The 25,984-nt window shown below is 47.8% G+C and overlaps 1 protein-coding gene across 1 annotated transcript; it reads right to left on the reverse strand.

Annotated features, from left to right (window-relative positions):
- Window positions 1-3,398: 3,398 nt before the first annotated feature.
- Window positions 3,399-25,565, reverse strand: LOC144587454 (uncharacterized). Its single transcript, XM_078388118.1, is given in 5 exon segments — window positions 3,399-9,393; window positions 9,395-10,238; window positions 10,945-11,050; window positions 20,812-21,756; window positions 23,709-25,565. Coding segments are annotated over 4 exon segments (2,160 nt in total). The 5' UTR covers window positions 21,607-21,756; window positions 23,709-25,565; the 3' UTR covers window positions 3,399-8,978.
- Between the last annotated feature and the right edge of the window lie 419 nt (window positions 25,566-25,984).

A 25,984-nucleotide genomic window follows, 5' to 3' on the forward strand; every position in this document is an offset into this window, starting at 1 on the left:
TTCTGACATAAGGTAACCCTTCCCCAAAGCCGCTCCGCCCTAGAAGGCGGCATAGAGGAGCACGGTTCCCACTGTCTCCTGATTCTTCTTGCTGAACTAAAGAAATGGTGTGCTGTGCACCAGTCTTCCTTGTGATTTCCTAAGAATTGCTGTTCTCTGGCTTTGTCTGGCCTTGTTGAGGGGCTCCCGCCCTCCAAGGCCTGCTTTGGGGAGGTTTTGGTTATAAAAAGTACTTTAGACACCTCTGGGTTGTCCCCATCTGGCTTCTTTTTCCAACTTCCAGAAGCCTTTGTCTGGACAAAATGCTCCTGGCACACGCCGTGCAGGTTTGCTTTTAGGGGAAACTGAGACCATCGCACAGGCCCTGCTGGACCAGAGGCAAATCTCTCATTTCCGTCACTGGTCCAGTCGAAGGCCTTCAAGATGCCACGTAACTGGCCATGAGAGTCGAAAGCCCTCACCCCTGGCTCTTTCTTAGCAGGGCACATTCGGAACTCAAAGTTCTTCTTCCTTCCCTCCCTCCCTCCCTCCTTAAAAGGGACCCATAGAGACTTGCATCGTGAAAAGACAATTAAAAAAAAAAGTGTGTGGGGGGGAAGTATACAAATACTAAAAAAGATCAAACAAATTCCACATTAAAAATAACTGCCATGGAGGCTCAGCAGCCAAAAAGCACATCCTAAATGGGGGTTTTCTCACCACTCCATTTACTGACCCTTCTGTGCCTCGCCCTCCCTGCAAGGCAGAAAATAATTTGCCTGGTTTATCACATTGATGGCTGCCTTGTCACTCTAAGGAGTTAGAATGGACACAAACATTCCGTGACATCACGTAAAGGCAGCCAATAGGGGCATGCGGAACCCATACCTGACAGGCCTATCACTGTAGGAGTTTTCCCCACCCCCTAACATCAGATACACAGCAATAAAGAATGAGCGGTTGGCTGAACGTAGAGCAAAATTTCCGTTTCTCTCCAAAACATGTAATCTTATCAGTCATCCTATATTAGTGGTTCCAATAAAAATGGGACAAAAGTGATGACGTTAAGAAGAACCACACCAGAGAATAGGTTTTCAACCAACTTTATTGAATAATGGATTCAGAACATGTTAAGTATTGGGGGGAAGAAGTTTCCACCTATGGAACATCATGCAAAGCATAATATTAAATGAACAGTCTTTTGGATGCAGACAAGGGTTATCTTGAAAGAAAAGTAGATAAGAGTGTTAGAAGAGTGTGCCCTCTCAGAACAAAGAGGGATGAAAATCTTGATAAAAATTTAGACAAATCTTGTTTAAACAATTAAACAAGATTACTACATTTCCGCCTTTCAGGCTTTCAGAAGGCTTTCTGAATAAGTGAGGACTTCAAAAGAAACGCAACAGCATTTAAACAGAGTATAATCCATATTTGTGTCTTTAGAAAGAGGCACATATTGCATTAATACATAAAGAGGGGACCGAAAAGAATAAAATCAAGAACTACGGACCAATCTCTCTCTTAAATGTTGATTACAAGATCTTTACATTCATCTGGGCATCAAGATTAAAGGAAATATTGGGAGAAATAATACAGAAAGACCAAAAAGGTTTTCTTCCTAAAAGGAAATTGTCATCAAACATAAGGACAATAATAAACATTTTAGAATATTATGAACTACATCCGGAAAAGCAGATGATGCTAATCTTTTTAGATGCAGAGAAAGCCTTCGATAATGTCAACTGGGAATTTATGTTGCTACAACTAAAAAAAATGGGAATGGAAGGAAAATTTCTACAAATAATCAAAGCAATATACTCTAAGCAGGAAGCCAGGATTAAGGTGAATGGGAATTTAACGGAAAGCATATCAATTGAACAAAGCACAAGACAGGCTTGTCCGCTATCCCCTCTTTTATTTATACTAACTTTGGAAATCTTAAATAGGCAGATAAGAGCTAATGAGAGAGTTAAAGGATTAAAACTCAGAGGTGAAGAATTCAAGGTACAAGCCTATGCAGATGATCTGGTGATAATACTTGAAAATCCACATGAAAACCTAGAAGTACAGTGGTGCCCCGTATAGCGAGGTTAATCCGTTCCGGATTAACCTTCGCTATACGAAATCTTCGCTAAGCGGGAAGTAAAAAGCCATTGGAACGCATTAAACTTCATTTAATGCGTTCCAAATCGGCCCTAAACTTCCCACTTAGAGAAGTTTCCTGGCCCTGGGCAGCCATTTTCGCGCCCTCCCCTCGCTTGCCGAGGGCGCGAAAACGCCGCGGGGGGCCATTTCGGGTCGTTTTGAAGCCGCAAAACAGCTGTTTTGCGGCTTCAAAACGGACCCGAAATGGCCCCGCGCGGCGTTTTCGCGCCCTTGGCAAGCGAGGGGAGGGCGCGAAAACGCCGCGCGGGGCCATTTCGGGTCGCCCGCGGCCGTTTTGAAGCCGCAAAACAGCTGTTTTGCGGCTTCAAAACAGCCGCGGGCAACCCGAAATGGCCCCGCGCAGCGTTTTCGCGCCCTTGGCAAGCGAGGGGAGGGCGCGAAAACGCCGCGCGGGGCCATTTCGGGTCGTCCGTGGCCGTTTTGAAGCCGCAAAACAGCTGTTTTGCGGCTTCAAAACAGACCCGAAATGGCCCCGCGCGGCGTTTTCGCGCCCTCCCCTCGCTTGCCGAGGGCGCGAAAACACAGCGCGGGGCCATTTCGGGTCCTCCAGCGCCCATTTTGGAGCCGCCGATCAGCTGATCGGCGGCTCCAAAATGGCCGCGGCACACCCAATCGTCGCAAAGCGAGGTGCGGCGATTGGGTGCTCCGTATAGCGATCCCGAAAAAGGGGATCGCTATACGGATTCGTCGTTGTACGGTGCGCTCGCTAAGCGAGGCACCACTGTATTGAGAATCATAGAAGATTATGGACAAAAAACTAAAGTTACGATTAAAAACATAAAGAAGAAGTCGTAAAGCTGGTGAGGGAAACTAATTTTGAAGTAGTACAAAAAATCAAATATTTAGGAGTCGTCATCACCAAAAAACCTAGCAACTTGATGAAAGAGATCTTAGAATACCGAAGGAAATTCAGAAAAACCTGGAAGAATGGAGTAAGCTACAATTGTCACTGATGGGAAGAATTGCAATGATAAAAATAATGATTTTGCCAAAACTTTTATTCCTCTTTCAAAATCTACCAATATTACTAAATTTCAAATACTTTAAAGACTTGGATCACCTGACAACAAAATTTGTATGGAAGACTAAGAAACCAAGAATAAAACTTAAGCTACAAGAAAATTCCAATATGGGTAGCTCCTATAGAGGCTTTTACGTTGAAAGTGTTGAATCAGAAAGGAATGTTACTAACATATAAAGAATTACTTAATAGAGAACAAAATATAAAAAATAAGCAAGAATTAGAGGAACTAGGGGTGGCGACAGATTGGTGGTCATTGAATAAACTAGAATCAAGACACTGTATAAAAAAGATAAAAATATGGGCTTCTTTGAGGGTTGAGTCCAGGTGGACAAACTGTGGATTTAGACTGATGAGAAAATAATAAAGAAAACGTATACATACTTATTGGAATATGATCTGGAGGATGAGAGAATAAGGGAGACGATGATGAAAAGGGCAAGTAATTTTGGTTATAATACTGATATCGATCATTGGACAATGATGTGGATTGTTATAAAATGATTAAGCCGGTAAACTTAAGGGAAAATATCCTCAAAATGTTTTACAGAGGGCACTATACCCTTGTAAAGCTGGCAAAAATGTCAGAGGGTAGCAGCAATATTTGTTGGAAATGTAAAAAAAAAGTAGAAACTTATCATAGGTGATGGACATGTGAAAAAGCTAAGGGTTATTGGTTACGGCTGTGGGAAATAATAAAAGGAGTCACTCAACAGAAATTAAATTTCAAACCTGAAATAGCACTGCTAAGTATTATGTAAGAAATTACTGATAAGAAAATCAAATATTGTTTGATGTACAGTGGTGCCTCGCTTAACGAGTGCACCGTTTAACGGCGAATCCGCATAGCGATGTCGCAATTGCGATCGCAAAAGCGATCGAATTGCGATGTTTAGATAGGGCAAATATCGTATTGCGATGATTGGTAAGCGTTTCGCTTACCGATCTTCACATTGCTAGGCTGCCGGACGCCCAAAATACCTGCCGCAACCATTTTCGCGCCCTACCCTCGCTTACCGAGGGCGCGAAAATGGAGGCGCTATGGAGGAACATCGCTGAACGGTGAGTTTAGGGCCCCATAGGAACGCATTAAACTAAGTTTAATGCATTCCTATGGGGTTTTCCATTCCGTTTAAATATGTTTTTGGATAGCGATGATTAATCCGGAACGGATTAATGTCGCTATGCGGGGCACCACTGTATATATTTATAGTAGCTAGGTTACTCTGGGCCCAAAAATGGAAAACTGAAGACATACCTACGATGGAGGAGTTCCTGAAGAAGCTGTTGGATATTATAGAACTAGAAACACTCTCAGAAGCGCTCCGAGAACAACCAAGGGACTATGCAAAACAAAGTTGGAATTTAATATATGTTTGGGCCCAGGAACAGATCAAAGTTTGGGGCAAAATGATTTATGTGTTTTTTTCCTTCAGTGCGCTCTGGAAACTTGGGAAATTTCGGACTTAATGAGGTCTGAATCTCTGTCCTCAAAAGGGGGAGGGGGATTTTTCTCTCTCTTTTTCTCATCTCTTTTTCTGTTTTTTAAATCTTATATTGTATTTTGTTTGTAGTTGGTAGATTTATATGTTCAAATTAAAATTTAAAAATAAAGCATATAGATATAGCAAAAAAAGCATTTGTGTCTTAAAAACAAAAACACAGAGACAACATTCAGTTCAAATGCCTCTGTCAGCCTCCCTCAACAGGTCATCACACAGGGCGACCAATGCCGTCTCTGTTCCATGGCGCGGCCTGAAGCCCGATTGGAATGGATCCAGGGCATCTGTGTCATCCAGGAATGCCTGAAGCTGATCGGCCACCACCCTCTCGACTACCTTGCTTAAGAAAGAAACATTGGCGACGGGCCTATAATTGCCAATTTCATCCGCCGCCAAACTAGGTTTCTTTCTTATGGGCCTAATGAGTGTATCCTTGAGGGCAGAGGGAAATCTGCCCTCAAGGAAAGACCCATTAATTATTACAGTAGCCCATTCCGTTGTTGAAGGCCTGGCTGCCTTGATTAGCCAGGCCGGGCAAGGGTCCAAAGAGGAGGTGGAGGCATGGCAGCGATCAAGCGTCCTGGCCACAGTGTCAGGCGAAACAGGCTGAAAGGAGTCAAAAATCACTGGACAAGACGGAGCGCTGGACATCTCAGCTCGACTCACTGTATTCAAAAAAGGGGAGAGGTCCCGGCGGATGGCCTCCACTTTAGATTTTAAAAATGCTGCAAATTGGTCCGGTGTAAAACTAGGGGGAGGCCTATCACCCGGGCCAATTCCGGATAGCTCATGTACTATACGGAATAATTCCGCCTGCTGATTAGACGCCTCGCTTATCCGGTTAGCAAAGTATGTTCGACTGGCAGCCTTTACCTTGGCCTGGTAAAGGTTAGTAGCGACCTTAACAGCTATGCGATTAAAAACCGTCGGGTCCTTTCTCCATTTGCGCTCTAGCTGTCTCCTGACCCGCTTCGACGTCCGGAGATCCTGGTTAAACTAGGGCGCCGGGCGATCTCTGCGGCTGAGAGGGCGTTTAGGCGCGATCGTGTCTACGGCACTAGCCGCGGCTGTGAACCAGGCGTCGAGCAGAGCCTCGACAGGAGCGCCAGCCAGGTCAGCCGTAACCCCTCTCATGGCATCCTGGAATCCAATCGGATCCAGTAGCCTTCGAGGGCGGACCATAACAATAGGTCCCTGCTCCCTGCGAGGGGGGAGAGCCATCTTGATGGTACACTTTATTAGGTGGTGATCTGACCATGACAAGGGGACCGACTTGAGGTCAGTCACCATCGGACCACTCTCACTCCCATTGGTGGAAAAGACCAGGTCTAATGTGCGGCCGCCCACGTCTGTAGGGCCGTTGACATGCTGGGACATGTTCAAGAAGGCCATGGTCTCCAAGAACTCAAGAGCTGGTCCGGACGTTTCTGCCCCCGCATGCACGTTGAAGTCCCCCAGGACTAGTAGCCTCGGGGAACCCAGCAGTGCCGCGGAGACAAAGTCCACCAGCTCCGGTAGGGAAATGGCTGGGTCGCGGGGAGCACGGTAACCCAGCAAGATCCCAATACCGTCCCTCGCCCCAATCCACACGTGGAGAGCCTCAAGACCCGGCTTTACCACCGAGGAGCACCTAACTACCTCCAAGGTGGACTTATAGGGGATGGCTACTCCCCCTCCCCGTCCCTCCAGTCTACTACTGGTCTAGTATGACCAGATAGGCGGGATAGAAATAAAATAAATAAATAAATAAATAAATAAATTTCAAATCCTGCAAGGTTTAGAAACGCACACAGCAGATTGTCTCAAAAAGCATTGTTACCACTTTTGCTTAAGACTCTCCATGAATTCACCTGGAGGACAAGAGAAGACCCCAACATCGTTTTGATTTGTTTTGTACTCTTGTTCCTTTGCAAAGGATTGTTGAGTCAACCAGGGTGGGCAATGAATGCCCTCCACATGCTTCAGGATTACAATTCCCATAATCCCTGTGATAACATGGGTTATATAAGGCAGAAGGTAATTTCTAAATGGGATTTGTAGTCATGGAATTAGCTAGAAAGAATCCATCTTGAGTCTGTGTACAGTGGTGTCTCGCTTAACGAGCGCACCGTATAACGATGAAATCGCATAGCGATCCGTTTTTTCGGATCGCTAATGCGATCGCACAACGTTTTTCTTATGGGGCACAATTCGCTTTGCGAAGACCGGTAAGCATTTCGCTTACCGATCTTCGCAAAACGACCCCCGCCGATCAGCTGTTCGGCGGCCAAAATGGCCGCCGGAAGCCGGGAAATGGCCTAAAATGGCCGCGCGCAGCGTTTTCGCACCCTCGTTAAGCGAGGCGAGGGCGCGAAAATGGCTGCCGGCCATCCTGAAGCTTCGTTGAACGGTGAGTATTTGGCCTATTTGGAACGTATTAAACGATGTTTAATGCGTTCCAATGGAAATCGCTGCCCCGTTCAGCGATGCTTCAGCATAGCGAAGGTTAATCCGGAACGGATTAACCTCGCTATGCGAGGCACCACTGTACTTATACTGGAAGTTTCCGGATGCAGTTTTCTTCACAAACGCTAGCATCTTTATCTGGTAACCAGGAGACGGAGGCCTAGCATAGAGACTAAACATTCCAACACAAATATGTAAATAGCACCTGGGTTCCATGAGAAAGAGGAGGGGAGAGAGACTACTTTTTCTTCTTCCTGATTGGCTGTCGACGGGGGAGAAGCAGAAGGAAGGTTTTCTAGCACGGAGAGAAATGGAGAATGGCTGACTTAGAGAAAGAACTTTAGCAGCATGGATTTCTACTAAGGACTTTTATCATCATGGATTCCTACTGGAAACTTTAACATCATGGACTTTTGCCTTTTGGATTTCGAAGAGGACTGGTATAGTTTTTATGGACTATGAATTCTTAGATGGACTTTGGAGTTCCCGAAATTCGTTAGAATGTAGTTTTTAAAGTAGCTAGAGGGGAAGCTATGTCTTTCCTAATTTTCTCTTAGATAGTAATTTTGTTGTTTTATTTTTCTAGCTGGAGTTTTTAAAATTTCTAACTGGTTAGTTATGGAAATGTTCCTGATTGCTTTGCTTTTGTATAAACTGAATTCTTTTAAATCTTTATTTTTCTAATAAAACAAATATACCAAAGATCCGGTGTTTGATGTCTTGAACAGACACAACCTGCTACCATTACTTAATTTGGTTCTATTAGGCCACGGAACTAAGCTACCTTGAGTCCAATATGCAGAATGCGGTGGCCAGACTCCTTGCTGGAGTGAGAAAATACCAACATATCTCTCCTACTCTGGCCATGCTGCACTGGATGCCCATCCGTTTCCGCATTGACTTCAAAGTGTTAATGCTTACATATAAAGCCCTAAATGGTTTAGGACCTCGATATTTGGCGGAACGCTTACTCCCAACTAGTTCTACCCGTGTCACCCGCGTGAACCAGGAGGTGAGACTGAGGAGCCTGACGCCGAGGGAGGCCCGGAAAGAAAGAACTAGAAACCGGGCCTTCTCGGCGGTGGCTCCTCGCCTCTGGAATAACCTACCTCCGGAGATTTGCGCTGCACCTTCGCTGGGTACTTTTAAGAACCAACTAAAAACGTGGATGTATACGCAGGCCTTCCCTTCCAATTAATTCCTGTCCTCTTTCCTTTTTTTTCTCTTTATTTGATTTATTTTGTATTTTTCCCATCTTGCAGAATCATTTAATTAATTAATTTGTTATAAATTTTTCTTGAACTTGTTATGATTTATGTTGTAAGCTGCCCAGAGTGCTCGAAATGACTAGATAGGCAGGGTATAAATACAATCAATCAATCAATCAATCAATCAATCAATCAATAAATACGACGACGACGATGATGACGACGACGACGACGACAACAACAACAACAACAACAACAACAACAATAATAATAATAATAATAATAATAATAATATTTTCTTGAGTACGGGGAGATCTTAATGTCTCTGAGACTCAGGATTATATTTTGGTTCTCAATGATTTTTAAATAGGGATAGACTTGGCGAAAGAGTGTAGTGGGGCGGCCTGAGATGGAACAGGGACTCATTTAATCTCACTTAGGAGCACACTAACTCTGGAACCTCTCTATTCCGAGCAATCTAATTCTTTTCGGAAAACGGATTCGCTTACAATCCCCACAGTGGGCCACACTGCCTAGGGCCATGTAGGCCACCAGTAGCCAACCATGAAGTTGGTGGACCAGGAGAATAGCAATATAAGACCTACCTTTATGATATTCCTGGAGTTGATCTCACTTTCCCCTTCTCTCTCTCTCTCTCTACTCTTTCCTAACAGGCTGCTCCCCATCCATTTTCTCATGGGCAGGAACCTCGGGATCACCACCGCTCAGGCTTTTATCACTTCTATCCTCCACACGGATCATGTAATGCCTCTGAAATTCAAATCTGGATCTGAAGTTATTCCCACCGTCAACGCACAGAAATGGCTTCACTCCCGTGTGGATTCTCTGATGCGAAATGAGGCTGGAGTTCCGGTTAAAGCTTTTCCAACAATTCGTACAGCTGTACGGCTTCTCCCTCGTGTGGATCTTCTGGTGCCTGGTCAGCCCCCTGCTGTCGCAGAAACTTTTCCCACAGCTAGAACAAGTGTACGGGTTACTGGCAGTGTGGACTCTTTCGTGCTGAACTAGTCTCATGTTGGAATAGTAGCGCTTCCCGCACTCTGCGCACTCAGGGTTTTGCCCCCATGTGGGTTTTCCGATGCATAATGAGGTTGGAGTTCCAGCGGAAGCCCTTCCCACACTCCGAACACGTGTAGGGCCTGGTTCCTATCTCCAGCTGGTGTACTATGGAGTGCCTAAGTAGGTGAGATTTCTCCCGGAAGCTTTTTCCACAGTCTAGACACTGGTAGGGTTTCTCCCTTGTGTGGATTCTCTGATGATTCGTGAGGCCCGAACTTTGACGGAAACATTTGCCACAGTCCAAGCATTTGTACGGTTTCTCTCCTGTATGGATCCTCTGATGATTTGTGAGGCTCCAACTTTGGCGGAAACATTTCCCACAGTCCAAGCATTTATATGGTTTGTCTCCTGTGTGGATCCTCTGATGATTTGTGAGTCCCCAACTTTGGCGGAAACATCTCCCACACTCCAAGCATTTGTATGGTTTCTGTCCTGTGTGGATCCTCTGGTGTCGGATGAGGCTGGTGCTATAATTGAAGCTCTTTCCACAGTCCAAGCATTTATACGGCAAGCTTGCATTGTGAGTCGCCTGAGGCTGAATGATCTCCGAGTGGTTCGGGAAGTTATCATTGCCCACCTTCTCATGAACCTCTCGGTTCATCGTGTGGATTCCCTGTGGGCTTGAGGTTTTACCAAGAGACTCGCTGCCTTCACCATGAATGTCGTTTCCTCCTTTCTCCACTGGAGACCTTCTCTGAGGTTGACCAGATCCCTGCCGATATTGAGAAGGTTTTTCTGGGTCACCATTTTGGGAGACCTCCTCTTCTGGGCTCTCCATTGCTCCTTCATCAGCACTTTCTGGCTGGTCCCTCGCATTTGCACTCAGCAAATCTTCATCTGTGGAAAGAGAAGGACAAGAAGAGAATGAAGGTGACCCTTCCAAGTGCCTGGAAGTGGCTTATGTTCACCCAGTGAGTTTCTTAACTGGATGGAAGTGTGAATAATATGATCCTGCTCAGATATTAAGATCAGAGGAGGAGGCCTTCCTCTCAGTTCTGCCACCTTCACAGGTGCATTTGGTAGAGGGTACAGGAGAAGGCCTTCTTTGTTGCTGATTCCAGACTTTGGAACTCCCTCCCCCTGGAGGCCAAGGTGGCCCCATCTTTGCATTCCTTCCGCAAGTTTAATAATATTTTTAATATTTATTTAAAATATTTGACTAACTTACTGGTGTTTTGCTTTTAATGTTTTATTAATGATGTAAGCTGCCTTAGGTCCTTTTTAAAAGGAGGAAATATTTCAAATAAATTAAATTCTTGTTTCGAAAGATATAATTCTGTACTATAAGCAGGGGTTGGTGGCTTCTAGAATCACCTGCGCGCCGCCTATCTCCAAGATAGGGGTCTTTAAAAAGGATTTCACTGAAAAAGTCCCCTCCAGCACTTTAGTGGTATGATCTACCTTTCTCACCCCCAACACCTAGCAAAGATCAATAAAGATAACTGCAGTCCTGCGGGACGTTCAGACCAACAGATCTCACTTCAGAGGGAAAACACACAAATATACAAAGCATCAAAGTATTTGGAATATTGGCAATCCTTACCCACAGAGGTGGAAACTCCCTCGCCAGCCTCATAGTCAACCCGATCCTGCTCACAGTCTAAGGAAGCCTCTTTTGCCTCAGAGAGATGTAACCCTTCCACCAGGACCTGAAATGGAAACCAAGCCTTTATGCGACACAGGGAGAGACGGAAAATGAAAAGCACTAAAGAAACCATACTTTTTTCCTACCAATATATATAATGAATATAGAACTGCTTCTAGCTGCCTGGATAGCTCCGTGGTTTAGGGAACTGGCTGTGGAGCCAGAGGTTAGAAGTTCAATTCCCCACTGGGCCTCCTGGGAGAAGAGCCAGCCTGTGTAGCCTGTGTAGCCTTGGGCCAGCTGCACAGTCCCAGAAATTCCCCCAGGAGAAGAGAATGGGAATCCACTGCTCAGTATTCTCTGTCTAGAAAATCCTGAAAAAGAATAATTCTTGTTGTTGCTACGGTTCCTACAAAAAGTAGTTGAGGAGGCTGGGTTTGTTTAATTACCAGAAGAGAAGACTTAGAGGTGATATGAGAGCTCTCTTTGGATATGTAAAGGACTCTGACACCAGGGGATGGAGGAAATACGTCTTCTGTTATCAGGCAAAAAGAAAAGAAAAATAAAAGATAAAAGAAGACAAAAACGTTGGGACACCTTCATGCTTTTATGGATTAAGACATAAGAGTGGGACTCCATGGCAAATATTTAGACATTGAAACATGGACCGAAAACAAAGAGATTGTTTTGTTTACTGGGCATAAGCTGCCGATAGTGCTGCATTTCACACTAGGCAATGATCTTTCAAGATCTCAGTTGATATTCAGGTCTGTTCCCCAGAAGCACTGTTCCATAAACAATGACAATAACTAGTAACTACTGTATTTTTCCGTATATAAGACTATAGTTGCTGTTTAGTTGTTTAGTCGTGTCCGACTCTTCGTGACCCCATGGACCAGAGCACGCCAGGCCCTCTTATCTTCCACTGCCTCCCGGAGTTGGGTCAAATTCATGTTGCTCGCTTCGATGACACTGTCCAGCCATCTCGTCCTCTGTCCTCCCCTTCTTCTCTTGCCGTCACACTTTCCCAACATCAGAGTCTTTTCCAAGGAGTCTTTCTTCTCATGAGATGGCCAAAGTATTGGAGCCTCAGCCCAAGAAAGTAAAATCTGTCACTACCTCCATATCTTCCCCTTCTATTTGCCAGGAGGTTATGGGACCAGTGGCCATGATCTTAGTTTTATGTTGCCTTCAGACTGTTTTTAGCACTCTCCTCTTTCACCCTCATTACAGGGTTCCTTAATTCCTCCTCACTTTCTGCCATCAGAGTGGTATCATCTTCCTATCAGAGGTTGTTGATATTTCTTCCGGCAATCTTAATTCTGGCTTGGGTTTCCTCCAGTCCGGCCTTCCGCATGATGTATTCCGCATATAAGTTCAATAAGCAGAGGGACAATATACAGCCTTGTCGTACCCCTTTCCCAATTTTGAACCAATCCGTTGTTCCATATCCAGTTCTAACTGTTGCTTCCTGTCCCACATATAGGTTTCTCAGGAGATAGATAAGGTGCTCAGGCACTTCCATTTCTTTAAGGATTTGCCATAGTTTGCTGTGGTCCACACAGTCAAAGGCTTTTGCGTAGTCAATGAAGCAGAAGTAGATGCTTTTCTGGAACTTTCTGGCTTTCTCAATAATCCAGCCCATGTTAGCAATTTTGTCTTGGGTTCCTCTGCCCCTTCGAAATCCAGCTTGTACTTCTGGGAGTTCTTGGTCCACATACTGCTGAAGCCTAACCTGGAGGATTTTGAGCATAACCTTGCTAGCGTGGGAAATGAGTGCAATTGTATGGCAGTTGGAGCATTCTTTGGCACTGCCCTTCTTTGGGATTGAGGTGCAGACTGATCTTTTCCAATCCTCTGGCCACTGCTAAGTTTTCCAAACTTGCTGGCATATTGAATATAGCAACTTAACAGTGTCATCCTTTGAGATTTTAAATAGTTCAGCTGGAATGCCACCACCTCCATTGGCCTTGTTGTTAGACAAGCTTTCTAAGACCCACTTGACTTCACTCTCCAGGATGTCTGGCTCCAGGTCAGCAACCATGTCAGGGTGTGTGTCTTATACATGGTGGCATCTTATACATGGAACAATACAGTAATCTTGAGCTACAGAAAACAAGCAGGACAACATGGTATTGAGGATCTCTAATTGGGCCTTTGAGGTGCCTCTACTTAGCTAGGAAGGAAATACAGATGAAAAATACAGCAGGTACAACACAGTTACTGCAGTGTTTTGCACTTGATAATAGCCTAAGAAATGTTGGCTAATATTGAGTCCACTGAGATTGGTTTTAAACATTGTGAGGGTTCGTTATTCTTCACCTCCCCCGTCCCAAATAAAGCTGTAGACACATTTGAACTGAACCATTTGTCTTCTTTATTTAACTGGGGTAACGGGATGGAAACGTCAATCAACTTGGGGACAAACTTCTCCTGCTGAAGTAACGGTTCATACAGGGGCACCCAATCTTCGTCGAACGGGTTACTTGACTTCGACGCCCATGGGCCAGCCTGAACCCGGGAGGGTTCTTCGGGATCGAAGTCTTCTCTATCGGTTGTTAGTAGAGGGGTCGTCTCCTCGAACCCTGCGTATCCCCAGGGTATGGAGGTCTCTGCCCCGGGTTGATCCCAAGGTCCTGGCGATAACCCACTCTCTTCAACTCCTCCAGATGCCATCTGGTCTTCTCCTCTTTCTCTCTCTCTACCCTTTTCTTCTCCTCTACTAATTTCCTACGCCACTCTCGGGTCTCTCTTTCTCCCCAATAAGAGGGCCGGACCCTAGCCTCATTCCTCCTCCTCTCTTCTGCCTCCTGTTTCGTCAGGCAGACTTGTTCCCATTTACCTGACCAGGGGTCTTGGATGGATACCCACTCCCATCCACTCTCTTCCCCTAACGGTCGGTAACTGACTTCCCCTGCTGCTCCCTCCTCAGGGTCCTTCGTCCCCCTCCCTGCCCAGACCCGAGGAGTCTGGGTAGATATACTTAACCCCTTCACTCCCTTCTCTAAATCTCCTGTGTCCACGGACTGGTGTAACATCCGGGGTGGGAAGGGTTTGGGAGCTGTCTGCGTGCCCACGGAGGCTTTGGGGCGAGACGGCACTCCTAGCATCACCTCTCTACCCGGTTCACGGGTGTCACACATCCCCCCCTCCGAGAGTGCCGCTCGCTCTTCCGCGCTTCGCGCCCACGGACCCTGCCGAGAAAAATAATCGACATTAGTATGCTCTTTGCCTTTTCTGTACTTCACTCGGAAAGAGAACGGCTGCAATGCTAGGTACCATCTGGTTAGACGCGGGTTGGTTTCTTTCATTCTCTCTAACCACTGTAGCGGGGCATGGTCTGTGACCAGGTCAAAAGGCGCTCCTAATAAATAGTATTTAAGGCTATGAGTAGCCCACTTAATGGCTAGAGCTTCTCTCTCAATGACAGCGTATTTTTGTTCCCGGGGTGACAACTTCCGGCTTAAATACAACACCGGGTATTCTACCCCTTCTTTAACCTGAGATAGAACAGCTCCTATACCTCGGTCAGAAGCATCTGTGAAGAGGGTGAAGGGTATATCAAAATTAGGTGCAAACCTAACTGGTAACTCGCATATGATCTCTTTCAGGGTAAGGAATGCTTTTTCTTGGGAAGGACCCCATACTACTTTTACCGGGGCTCTTTTTCTTGTCAAATCAGTTAGCGGGGCAGCTATCGAGGCAAAGTTAGGCACGAACTGCCTGTAATATCCTACTAGGCCTAAAAACTGCTGGACCTCTTTCTTTGTCCTGGGTCTATACCACCTAGAAATTTTTGTTACCTTCTCTTCCTGGGGTTGTATTTCTCCTTGTCCTACTTTGTAACCCAGGTACTCTACCTTGGGTAACCCAATCTTACACTTTTTGGGGTTGACGGTCAACCCTGCTTCCTGTAACCTCTCCAACACTCTTCTTAAATGGGTTAGATGCTCTTCCCACGAGTTACTGAAAATAATAATGTCGTCGATATAGGCAGCGGCACAATCTTGTAGGGGTTCTAAAACCCGGTCCATTAAGCGTTGAAAGGTGGCCGCTGCGCCATGGAGCCCAAACGGCATCTTTTTAAATTGGAATAACCCTTTAGGGGTACAGAACGCCGTTTTCTCCTTATCTTGGGGGCGTAACGGAATTTGCCAGTAACCTTTCGTTAGGTCGATTGAGCTCAGGTATTTGGCCCCCCCTAACCTATCCAAAAGGTCTCCCACCTTAGGCATGGGGTAAGCATCGAACCTAGATATGGCATTAACTTTACGAAAATCGATACAAAACCTCAAGGACCCGTCAGGTTTGGGTACCATTACGGGGAAGCTCCTCCAAGGCCCATTGGAGGGCTCAATCACCCCCAACTTTAGCATTTCTTCTACTTCGTCATTAATGACTCCTGTTACATGTCTGGGCCATGATCTCCCGCTGATCCTTACTACCTCCCCTGGGAGGGTCTCAATATTATGCTCTACCAAATGTGTACAACCCGGCGTGGTGGAGAAGACCCGGGGAAAATCTTCCTTTAGGTGTAAAGCCTGATGTTTTTGTTCCCCTGACAACAGGTCTCCTATAACCACATCACCTCCTGAGGTGAGCTCTTCTCTATCCGGCCCTAATTCGTCGTCCACCTCAGACCCGAACAATGCCTCACGGTCAACCCATTCTTTCAATAGGTTTACATGGAACACTTGGGTCTTCTTCCTTCGGTCTGGGGTTTCTACTTCATAGTCTACCTCATTTATCTTTCTTAACACTGTGTAAGGGCCGTGCCATTTAGCTAAAAATTTGGAGGTGTCTGTGGGCAATAACACCAACACCTTTTGTTGTGGTTCAAAACTTCGAGGCCTTACTCTTTTGTGGTAAGAGGCCTTTTGCCTGGCCTGTGCTTGGCCCAAATTCTCTTTGGCCATCTCCCAGGCCACCTGCAGCTGGTTCCTCATCTCTGCTATCTGCTGCAGCACCCCTTTTGAATGATCCTCTCCTTCTTCCCATCTTTCCCTAATTAGATCAAGAATGCCCCGGGGTCTCCGTCCGTATAACAGCTCAAACGGGGAAAACCCCGTAGAAGCCTGAGGGGCTTCCCGAATAGCAAACATCAAGGGAGCTAAAAAAGTGTGCCACAATTTGGGTTTCTCCAAGGATAATTTCCTGAGCATCCCTTTAAGGGTCCGGTTAAACCTTTCTACCAGGCCATTAGCCTGAGGGTGATAGACAGATGTTTTTAAAGGCTTGACTCCTAATAATTGCCACATCTGTTTAAAGGTTAGGCTCATAAAGTTGGAGCCTTGATCGGTTAGCACCTCCTTGGGGAAGCCGACTCTGGAGAATAGCTCTAACAACTCTTTTGCCAACACTTTAGCCGTAGTAGACCTCAGGGCCACCGCCTCGGGGTATCGGGTCGCATAATCAATTACTACCAATATATATTGGTGTCCCCCCGTCGACTTATGGAGTGGGCCCACGATATCTAAGGCTATTCTGTCAAAGGGCCGGTCCACCAGGGGCATAGGGACTAATTCTGCCCCCGGTCCTGCCTTGGGTTGCGTCATCTGGCAATTGTTACAGGACCGGCAAAACTCCTCCACATCGTGAGCCATCCCCGGCCAAAAGAAGCGTTGTTTCACTCTGTCCAATGTCTTCTGGGTAGCCAAATGCCCTGCCACTGGTAAATCGTGCGCCCAATGCATCACCCAGAATCTTAAGCCCTCTGGGATTACCAGTTGAGCCTCATCATCGCTGGACGCCTTGTCAATGTGATATAGCAAGCCTCCCCTCATTTCAAATCCTTTTTCCCCCTCTGGGGTAGTCCCCTCCTCCAGGGCTCGTTGCATGCAGCTGGAAAGTCCTGCATCGTCTTGTTGAAGGTTTCTTATCTGTTCTCTAGACAAATTCATGACTTCTAACTCTCTGGCCTCATTTTCTTCTTGTGCCCAGCCAACTTCCCCAGGCTTTGAAGTCAAAGTACTCAGTCCCGGCCAGTCTCTCCCTAACAGCATTTCACGGGTCATCCCGGGGACTATCCCCACTTCCATGTTTCTTTTCAAACCGTCCACCTCCACCTCAGCCTTTGTGGTAGCGTATTCTTTGGTATCCCCATGAATACATCGAATGACGGTAATCTCTGGTAACAGTTCGCCCTCTAGCTCTTTCACTAAGGTCTTACTGCAACCCGTATCCACCAAGGCCTGTTTAACGTGGCCATTGACCTTCGCTTCCACTACCCACCCCGGGTGGTGCTCTTCACCCACCTTGGAGGCGCCGGTGTACGCTTCTGCCCAAGCGCACTCAGTCACTGGGCAGTACTTCCGGATATGGCCGAACTGGCCACAGGAAAAACAAGCGGTCATTTTGTCTTTACCCAGGTTCCAGGTCGCCGCCTGTTTTGAGGCTGCTGGGTCGCTTGTGACGGTTGGTCTAGGTACCCGGGTTCCCACTGGATTCGCGTACTCGATCCTGTCCGGTCTGTTCTTTTTGGCTCCCGTCTGTCCGGCTCCTCTTGTGTCCGCTTGCCCGCTTGGCTCCGCCATTTTCTCTCGCGGTTTAGCTCCGTCTCCTTGTGACGCAGTTCGCATTTGCCACGTGTCCTCCGCCTCTAGGTAGTCTTCTAACAGCGTTACAGCGCCCTCTAGGCTAGAAGGTTTATTCTTAATGACCCAGTTACGGGCCCCACTGTTTAGCGTGGAGATTAGCTGCTCCATGACAACTATTTCTAAGACCTGTTCTGCTGTCTTCCCCTTAGGTTGAATCCACCTCGTGGCATTGACCCTTAATTTCTGTGCTAGCGTTCTGGGGTGTAACCCGGGTTTCAGCTTTAGCCCTCTAAACTTTCTCCGGTAGGCTTCCTCATTTAAGTTGAGAGTGTTCAAAATGGCCGTCCTCACTATGTCGTAATCCCCCGCTTCTTCTGGGTCCAGGGTATCGACGATTTCTTGAGGTAACCCTGTGAGATACGGGGTTAATATGAGTGCCCATTGATCCTTCGGCCACTGCGCTGAGGTGGCAATCCTCTCAAATGTGTGTAAGAACGCTGCAGGATCATCTTGAGGGCCCATTTTCTGTAACTTAATAGGGGGTCGTGTAGCGATGGGTTGTTTCTGTCCCGGGCTCTCTGGGGTCTGATTTAACTGAGGGGGTCTCAGCTGTTCAATTATCATCCGTTGCTGATCGGCTAGCTGTTTTAATAGGACCTCTTGCCCTTCCGTTATCCGTTGCATCCATTTTTCCGCGTCTGTAGGTTGCGGGGGAGGCCCCGCGTGCTGGGCGCCAATATGTGAGGGTTCGTTATTCTTCACCTCCCCCGTCCCAAATAAAGCTGTAGACACATTTGAACTGAACCATTTGTCTTCTTTATTTAACTGGGGTAACGGGATGGAAACGTCAATCAACTTGGGGACAAACTTCTCCTGCTGAAGTAACGGTTCATACAGGGGCACCCAATCTTCGTCGAACGGGTTACTTGACTTCGACGCCCATGGGCCAGCCTGAACCCGGGAGGGTTCTTCGGGATCGAAGTCTTCTCTATCGGTTGTTAGTAGAGGGGTCGTCTCCTCGAACCCTGCGTATCCCCAGGGTATGGAGGTCTCTGCCCCGGGTTGATCCCAAGGTCCTGGCGATAACCCAGTCTCTTCAACTCCTCCAGATGCCATCTGGTCTTCTCCTCTTTCTCTCTCTCTACCCTTTTCTTCTCCTCTACTAATTTCCTACGCCACTCTCGGGTCTCTCTTTCTCCCCAATAAGAGGGCCGGACCCTAGCCTCATTCCTCCTCCTCTCTTCTGCCTCCTGTTTCGTCAGGCAGACTTGTTCCCATTTACCTGACCAGGGGTCTTGGATGGATACCCACTCCCATCCACTCTCTTCCCCTAACGGTCGGTAACTGACTTCCCCTGCTGCTCCCTCCTCAGGGTCCTTCGTCCCCCTCCCTGCCCAGACCCGAGGAGTCTGGGTAGATATACTTAACCCCTTCACTCCCTTCTCTAAATCTCCTGTGTCCACGGACTGGTGTAACATCCGGGGTGGGAAGGGTTTGGGAGCTGTCTGCGTGCCCACGGAGGCTTTGGGGCGAGACGGCACTCCTAGCATCACCTCTCTACCCGGTTCACGGGTGTCACAAACATATATGTATGTCAGAAATGTTACAGCTGTGGATTGACTTGGAGATGGACCCGGTAAGCTTTGGTAAAGGTAAAGGTTCCCCTTGACAATTTTTAGTCCAATCGTGTCCGACCATAGGGGGTGGTGCTCATCCCCGTTTCCAAGCCACAGAGCCAGCGCCTGTCTGAAGACAGTTTCTGTTGTCATGTGGCCAGAGTGACTAAGGAATCCCATTTTACCTTCCCACCGAGATGGTACCTATTTATAGTGGTCTCGACCTACGGAATTAATCCGTATTGGAACGGAGTCCGTAGGTCGAAAATGGATTCCCCATAGGAATGAATTGAAAACCAATTAATCCGTTAGCCGCCCAAGAAACACCCCTCACACACACATGAAACAAAAAAAAACCTTACCTTTTCGATGTCTTCAAGAAGTCCCCCGCCGCCACCATTGCTGCTGTTGGAGGGCTTCGGCGCGGCCGCTGGAGGCCTCTCAGAGTTCCCCCACCGCAGCCATCTGAGGGCTTCAGCGCCGCTTTGGGGGCACTATCGGCGGCGTGGGGAGGGGGGAAATCCAAAAGGCTTCCCATGGTGGCGGTGAACGACTTCGGAAGTTCCTGCGGCACCACCGCCACCGCTGGGAGCCGCACCGCGCCTGGATATCCCGGCCATGCTCGGACTCCCAGGAGTCCGAGCATGGCTAGGGTTGCCGGGCGCATCGTGGCCCCCAGTGGCGGCGGCAGCAAGGTGGGGGGGGGGTCTCCGGATGCCTTCCATTGCTTCTTTACCTGGAAGGCATCCAGAGACTCCCCCACCCTGCCGCCACCGCCGCTGGGAGCCTTTGGAGCTCTCAAAGGGCTTCCTCCAATGTCGGGGGGAAAGCCCTTTGAGAGCTCGGAAGGCAAACAGGCAGGGAGAAAAGGCTGGAAATTTGAATTTCCAGCCTTTTCTCTCTGCCTTCTTGCCTTTCGAGCTCTCAAATGCCTTCCTCCGATGTCGGGCGGAAAGTTCTGAAGGCAAGAAGGCAGGGAGAAAAGGCGGGAAATTCAAATTTCCAGCCTTTTCTCCCTGCCTGTTTGCCTTCTGAGCTCTCAAAGGGCTTTCCCCCCGACATTGGAGGAAGCCCTTTGAGAGCTCCAAAGGCTCAAAGTGGCGGCGGCAGCAGGGTGGGGGTGGGGGTCTCCGGATGCCTTCCGGGCAAAGAAGTCCAGGGGTCCGAGCGTGGCTGGGATTGCCCGGCGCAGCTCGGCTCCTAGTGGCGGCGGCAGGGGACCTCCAGATGCCTTGCAGGGCTTCTCTGCCGCCATGGGAGGCATCTCGGAGATCCCCCCCACCGCCGATACTGGCTCCAAAGCACTATCGGCAGTGGGGGGGGGGGACACCTCCAAGAAGCCTCCCATGGCGGTGAAGAAGCCCGCAAAGCATCCGGAGGCATGACTTATGGCCTACGGACTGGAAGGAGGAGGTGGGGAAAGCGCCAAATTTGAATTGGGCGCTTTTCCCGCCTCCCCCTTCTGGACCGTAGGTCGATTCTCCGGCAGGAAGTCGAAGTGGAATTCTGCGGCCGGTGAATGCAACTGGTTCCCATGACCAGCCTTGCCCAACCTAGTGGCCTCCAGATTCTTTTTAATATTGTGAGCCACCTCGGGTCCTTTTTAGGAGAAAGGTAGGATATAAATACTGTAAACAAAGAAAATTACGTTCTGAGAGTATTTATTCCCTTACGTGCTGCTCCAGCCTCTCCGACTTGCAAGGCCTCCCCAGGAAGTCCTCGGCCAGGGCCACCGCCTGGGCGCCGGTCTCGGGCCCGTGTCCCCTGACCCAGGTCTGGACCTCCGGCGGAAGGACGGCCAGGAACTGCTCCAGGACCAGCTCTTCCAGGATCTGCTCCTTCGTGTGCTTCTCCACCTTCAACCACCCGCGGCAAAGCTCCCGCAGCCGGCCGTGAACCGCTCGCGGCCCTTCGGCCTCCCGGTAGCCGAAGCTCCGGAAGTGCTGCCGGGTCTTCTCTCTCCGCAGAGCCTCTCTGCGCAGGAGGGCCGCCTTCACCTTGCCGTAGTCCTCTCGGTCCCTGGCCTCCAGCCGGACGAAGGCCTGGCCCGCTTCTCCTCGGAGGGCTGGCCGGAGTCGGGCCGCCCACTCCTCCTTGGGCCACAAGCAGGCCTCGGCCACTTGCTCGAAGGAGGTCAGGAAGGCCTGGGCATCGCCCCACGGGGCCGACGCGTCCGGCAGCCCTGGCCTCTCCCCCTGGGAAGAAGAGGGAGACTCCACGGTCTCCAGGAAGCCCTGCCACTGGTCTTCCCACTGCCGGAGCAGCCTCTCCCCTGGCTCCGGCTGGACCTGCTGCCCCGGCCATCTGGAGAGGCATTCCCTGATATTTCCTTCGTCTTCAGGGCTCTCGGCATCCACAGCACCAAACTGCTCTTCCTCCTCCATTTTGACCTCATGCTTCACGTTTCGTTCAGTTGCAGCTGGGCACTGGAAAACCACAAGGGCCTGCATCCCCTGTTCAGCCGCCATTTTGTTTTGGGTCAAAGTCCACCTCACCAAACCCTCCTCTCGAACTTGTCCTTTTTTTGCAGGAAAAGGCCTCTATTCCAGGGCTCTGAAAGAAGCCACGGCACACCAATTGCTGGGTGTCTCACAGCTTTGCTTCATTTGGTGGGATCTCTAGAAAAAGAGATAAAGAAGAAATGGTGAGATGCCTGATGTGTGGCAAGCACTGCTGAGCACAGAATCTCCCAGAGAGCATCGTAAATTCTTGAAAGCAGCCATTCTCAACAGCGGCTATAGACCCCCTAAGGAGGTGGGGTCCATGGCACCTTTGACGGGGGCCACAGGCTGGAAACAAGTCTTCACACATCATCTTATAAGGTTTGTGAGTTGACTTATACAGTCCTGATTCTGCTTATACAGCGGTGCGACTTACGACCGTCCCAACTTATGACCAATTTGAATTACAACGAGCTCCAGCCGCAAAATTTTGCTTCAACTTCTGACCAGCGCTTCGGGATCGACAGGAAGAAAGGTGGGGGAAAAGGGGGGAATACAAATGTACTAACCGTTGGTCGGCAAAGAAGCTGCTTCTTTGTACCTCTTTTGCCCGAACGGTTAGAAGTTAAAATTTGACCCCAGCACGTTCCAATAGGGTTTGCAAATTTTTTATTTATTTATTTATTTATTTATTTATTTATTTATTTATTTATTTATTTATTTATTTATTTATTTATTTATTTATTTATTTATTTGTGCCTTTTGGTAATTTTTCCCCCAGCCCTGATGTGTTCCGATGGGGGTTGCATTCTGTTTTTGGCAATTTTCCCCCCCGGCCCTGACATGTTTCGATGGGGCTAGCAGTGTGGGGATTTTTTGGGTGTTTGGTGATTTTTATTTTCGTCCCCAACACGTTCTGAAGGACCTTGCAGTGTTGTTTTGTTTCCGTTTTTTTCCAGCCAGAACAGATTAATCTTATTCCAATGCATTCCTATGGGAAATGGTGCTTCGACTTATGACCACTTCGAGTTATGAGCATCGTTCCAGAACGGATAAAGGTCACAAGTCGAGGCACCTCTGTAGTTCTTTCACATTGTTTATGGCCATGGCCAAAAAAGATTGAGAATGGCTGCTTTAAAATAGTATCAGCTGGAATCCTCTTCAGAGGCATGTAAAACTTTACTTAACTTGCTGGGGCTAATTACTGGTACTGTAATTGAGGAGGTGCACAATTTAGCTGCATAAAGCCATGGATGGCCAGGTGTGGGACTGAGATGGTTCCCTGCACTTTCATCACAAACCTTATGCAAACTCCAACAGGACTATAGCCATTACATTTAATTTATTTCATACATTTTTATAATAGATGGCTGTGCCTGACTGCTTTGAATGTGTTTTTTTATACTGTTTTGTTTACCATCTTTCTGTGGGGTATCTGTTTGATCCTTTTTTGTATTTGTATACTTACTGTTTTTGGATTTCAAAATTGTTTTTTAACTGTCATAGCCACCTTAGGTCCTTCTTAGGGAGAAAAGCCAGGTTGAAATATTTCAAATAAAAATGTAAATAAGTAAGTTGAGACTGCTATCCTGTACTTGCTTATCTAACAATAAACCCCATTGAACAGGATTTACTTCGGCTCTTTCTGCCTTTCAAGGCAAGCCTTTCCTTCGCACCCTTTAGCGGCTGAGGCGTCTTCTCTCCGGCTCCTTTCCAGGCTGGCAACGGAGCCAAAGGCTGGTCAAGGCACCGGGACAGACCGAGGCACTTGTCCCACCCAGGGCAGTTGGCAACCAGGAAAGAAAAACCCGCCCGGCCTGCACAGGGGGCTGCTGCTTCTGCCCCCGCCATCGCCCGTGCAAATCCACGGATGGCACAGGTAGGTTTGCTCTTGAAAAGGTGGATCGGGCCCCCCGAGCAGCCAAAACGAGGGCTTGGAAGAAGGAACAAAAGGAGACCTTTGGGGAAAGAGGGAGATCCCGGGACGCTCCAAGCCGATCGCTCGCTCCCTTTCTCGCCCCCCCCCCCCCCGATTGCTTGGCCTCTTCCCCCCCCTCCCCCCTCCCCTCTCGCCCTTCCCTGCAAGAAGCCCTCCTTAAAGGGCAGGCAGGGCAACCCTCGCCTCTCACCCGCTCCGGGGAATTCCCAACTGGACAGCAAGGCTGGCGAGGGAGTCCCGACCGGAAGCGGAAACCTTACTCTTGCTCCCCCCTTCCCTCCCCAGAGGAACCCCTTCCAAGCCGGGCCTCTCTAGGAAACGCTACACTGTGGGTTTAACTCCTTTGGACCTGGGAAATGTAGTACTTTTTGATTTAATTCTTGTTAAGGTTCCAGTTTTATTACAAAGCCAGCCCTAGTAATGTTTTCCTGAAACATCAAGACAATGGGGTCCCCCCTTTTTCCTTCTTGACCCAGATTCTTGTTTCTCCCGCTGAAAGTTTGATGGACTGTGCCTGCTATGTTTTGAATAATAACAATAATGAGTGTGTGCTGTGAAGTCATTTCCAACATAAGGCAACCCTTGCCTGGTTTTCCACGTATTTATTTATTTATTTATTTATTGGATTTCAATACCTCCCCTTCAGTGCAATGCATTACTCTGGGTGATTTACAATGGGATTAAACATAATAAATTTAAGTTTAGCTAAAAACAGGTATAGAAAGTACTCAGAAGTGATTTCCCATTCCCTTCCTTCTTGGGGGTATTTCTGGGCCTGTGCAGCTTGCCCAAGGCTATCCAGGCTGGCTCTTCTCCCAGGCGGCCCAGTGGGGGAATCCAACGCCCTACCTTGGGCAGATACCTAATCCACTGAGCTATCCAGCCAGCTATATCTATGATTAAAAACCCTGTTGTTTTACGTCTAGGAGCAGCTGTCTTGAGATTGAAAAGGTGGTGGTGGTGAATCTCTCACCCACATCCTACGCCCCATATACACTGGTGCCTCGACTTATAAACCTAATTTGTTCTTGAACTCCGGTCATAACTTGGAATGGTCGTAAATTGAAGCACCATTTCCCATAGGAATGCATTGAAATGCAATTAATCCATTCCGACCGAAGGAAACAACAACCACCACCACCACCACCACCACCACACCCACCACCACCACAACCAAGATCCATTGGAAACATGATTAATGCCTTCCGGGTGAAGAAGGAGAAAAAAAAAGAAAAGCAAGCAAAGAATGCAAGACCCATCGGAAATGCAAAGAAAGCATAATTAAAAGCAAGGGAAGCAAGCAAGACCCGTCGGAAATGGGGGGGGGACCTAAAAAGCAACCAAACCCTCAAGACCCATTGGACATGGGGAAAAAAACCATTCAGAATTTGAGACAGCACTGTACGTCCTAATTTGATTTCCCTGTGTTTTTCATTGTGGAGACACGTCCCACTTTGCGTGCATTGCAGATGGAGTCCCCAAGGCCAGCCAAACATGGCCGCTCCGCCCTAGAAGGCGGCATAGAGGGGCACGGTTCCCACTGTCTCCTGACTCTTCTTGCTGAACTACAGAAATGGTGTGCTGTCCACCAGTCTTCCTTGTGGTTTCCTAAGAATTGCTGTTCTCTGGCTTTGTCTGGCCTTGTTGAGGGGCTCCCGCCCTCCAAGGCCTGCTTTGGGGAGGTTTTAGTTATAAAAAGTATTTTAGACACCTCTGGGCTGTCCCCGTCTGGCTTCTTTTTCCAACTTCCAGAAGCCTTTGTCTGGCCAAAATGCTCCTGGCACACGCCATGCAGGTTCGCTGTGAGGGGAAACTGAGATCATCGCACAGGTCCTGCAGGCCGAGAGGCAAATCTCTCATTTCCGTCACTGGTCCAGCCGAAGGCCTTCAAGATGCCACGTAACTGGGCATGAGAGTCGAAAGCCCTCACCCCTGGCTCCTTCTTAGCAGGGCACATTCGGAACTCAAAGTTCTTCTTCCTTCCCTTCCTCCGTCCTTAAAAGGCACCCAAAGGGACTTGCATCGTGAAAAGACAATTAATTTTTTTTAAAAGGGGGGGGGGGGGAACGTATACAAATACTAAAAAAGATCAAACGAATTCCACATTAAAAATAACAAGCTTGCAAACTGGAAGAGAAACTTGCAAGGTTTGGACTTTAAATACCGTAAGAAAAGAAAGACTCAAAAGATAGCTGCTGAAGCTTGGGCAAGAAGACCTAATAAAGAATAAACAGACTACTGAAAATAAATGTAGAATGTAATAAACTTCCAGTTATGTATACATTAATATAAGTAATTGCAAAAGTAATTGTCTTTTAAAATGAAAGAATGGTAAGAAATGTAGAATGTAATAAACTGTTTTAGTTATGTAAAATTATAAATAAGTAACTGCAAGTGTAAAAGTACAGGAAATGAAAAATTGGTAAGCAATGGAAAGTGTAATAACAAAGGAATTGAAAGTGCTGA

The sequence above is a fragment of the Pogona vitticeps genome, chromosome 2 (genome assembly GCF_051106095.1).
Source record: "Pogona vitticeps strain Pit_001003342236 chromosome 2, PviZW2.1, whole genome shotgun sequence".
Lineage (NCBI taxonomy): Eukaryota > Metazoa > Chordata > Lepidosauria > Squamata > Agamidae > Pogona > Pogona vitticeps.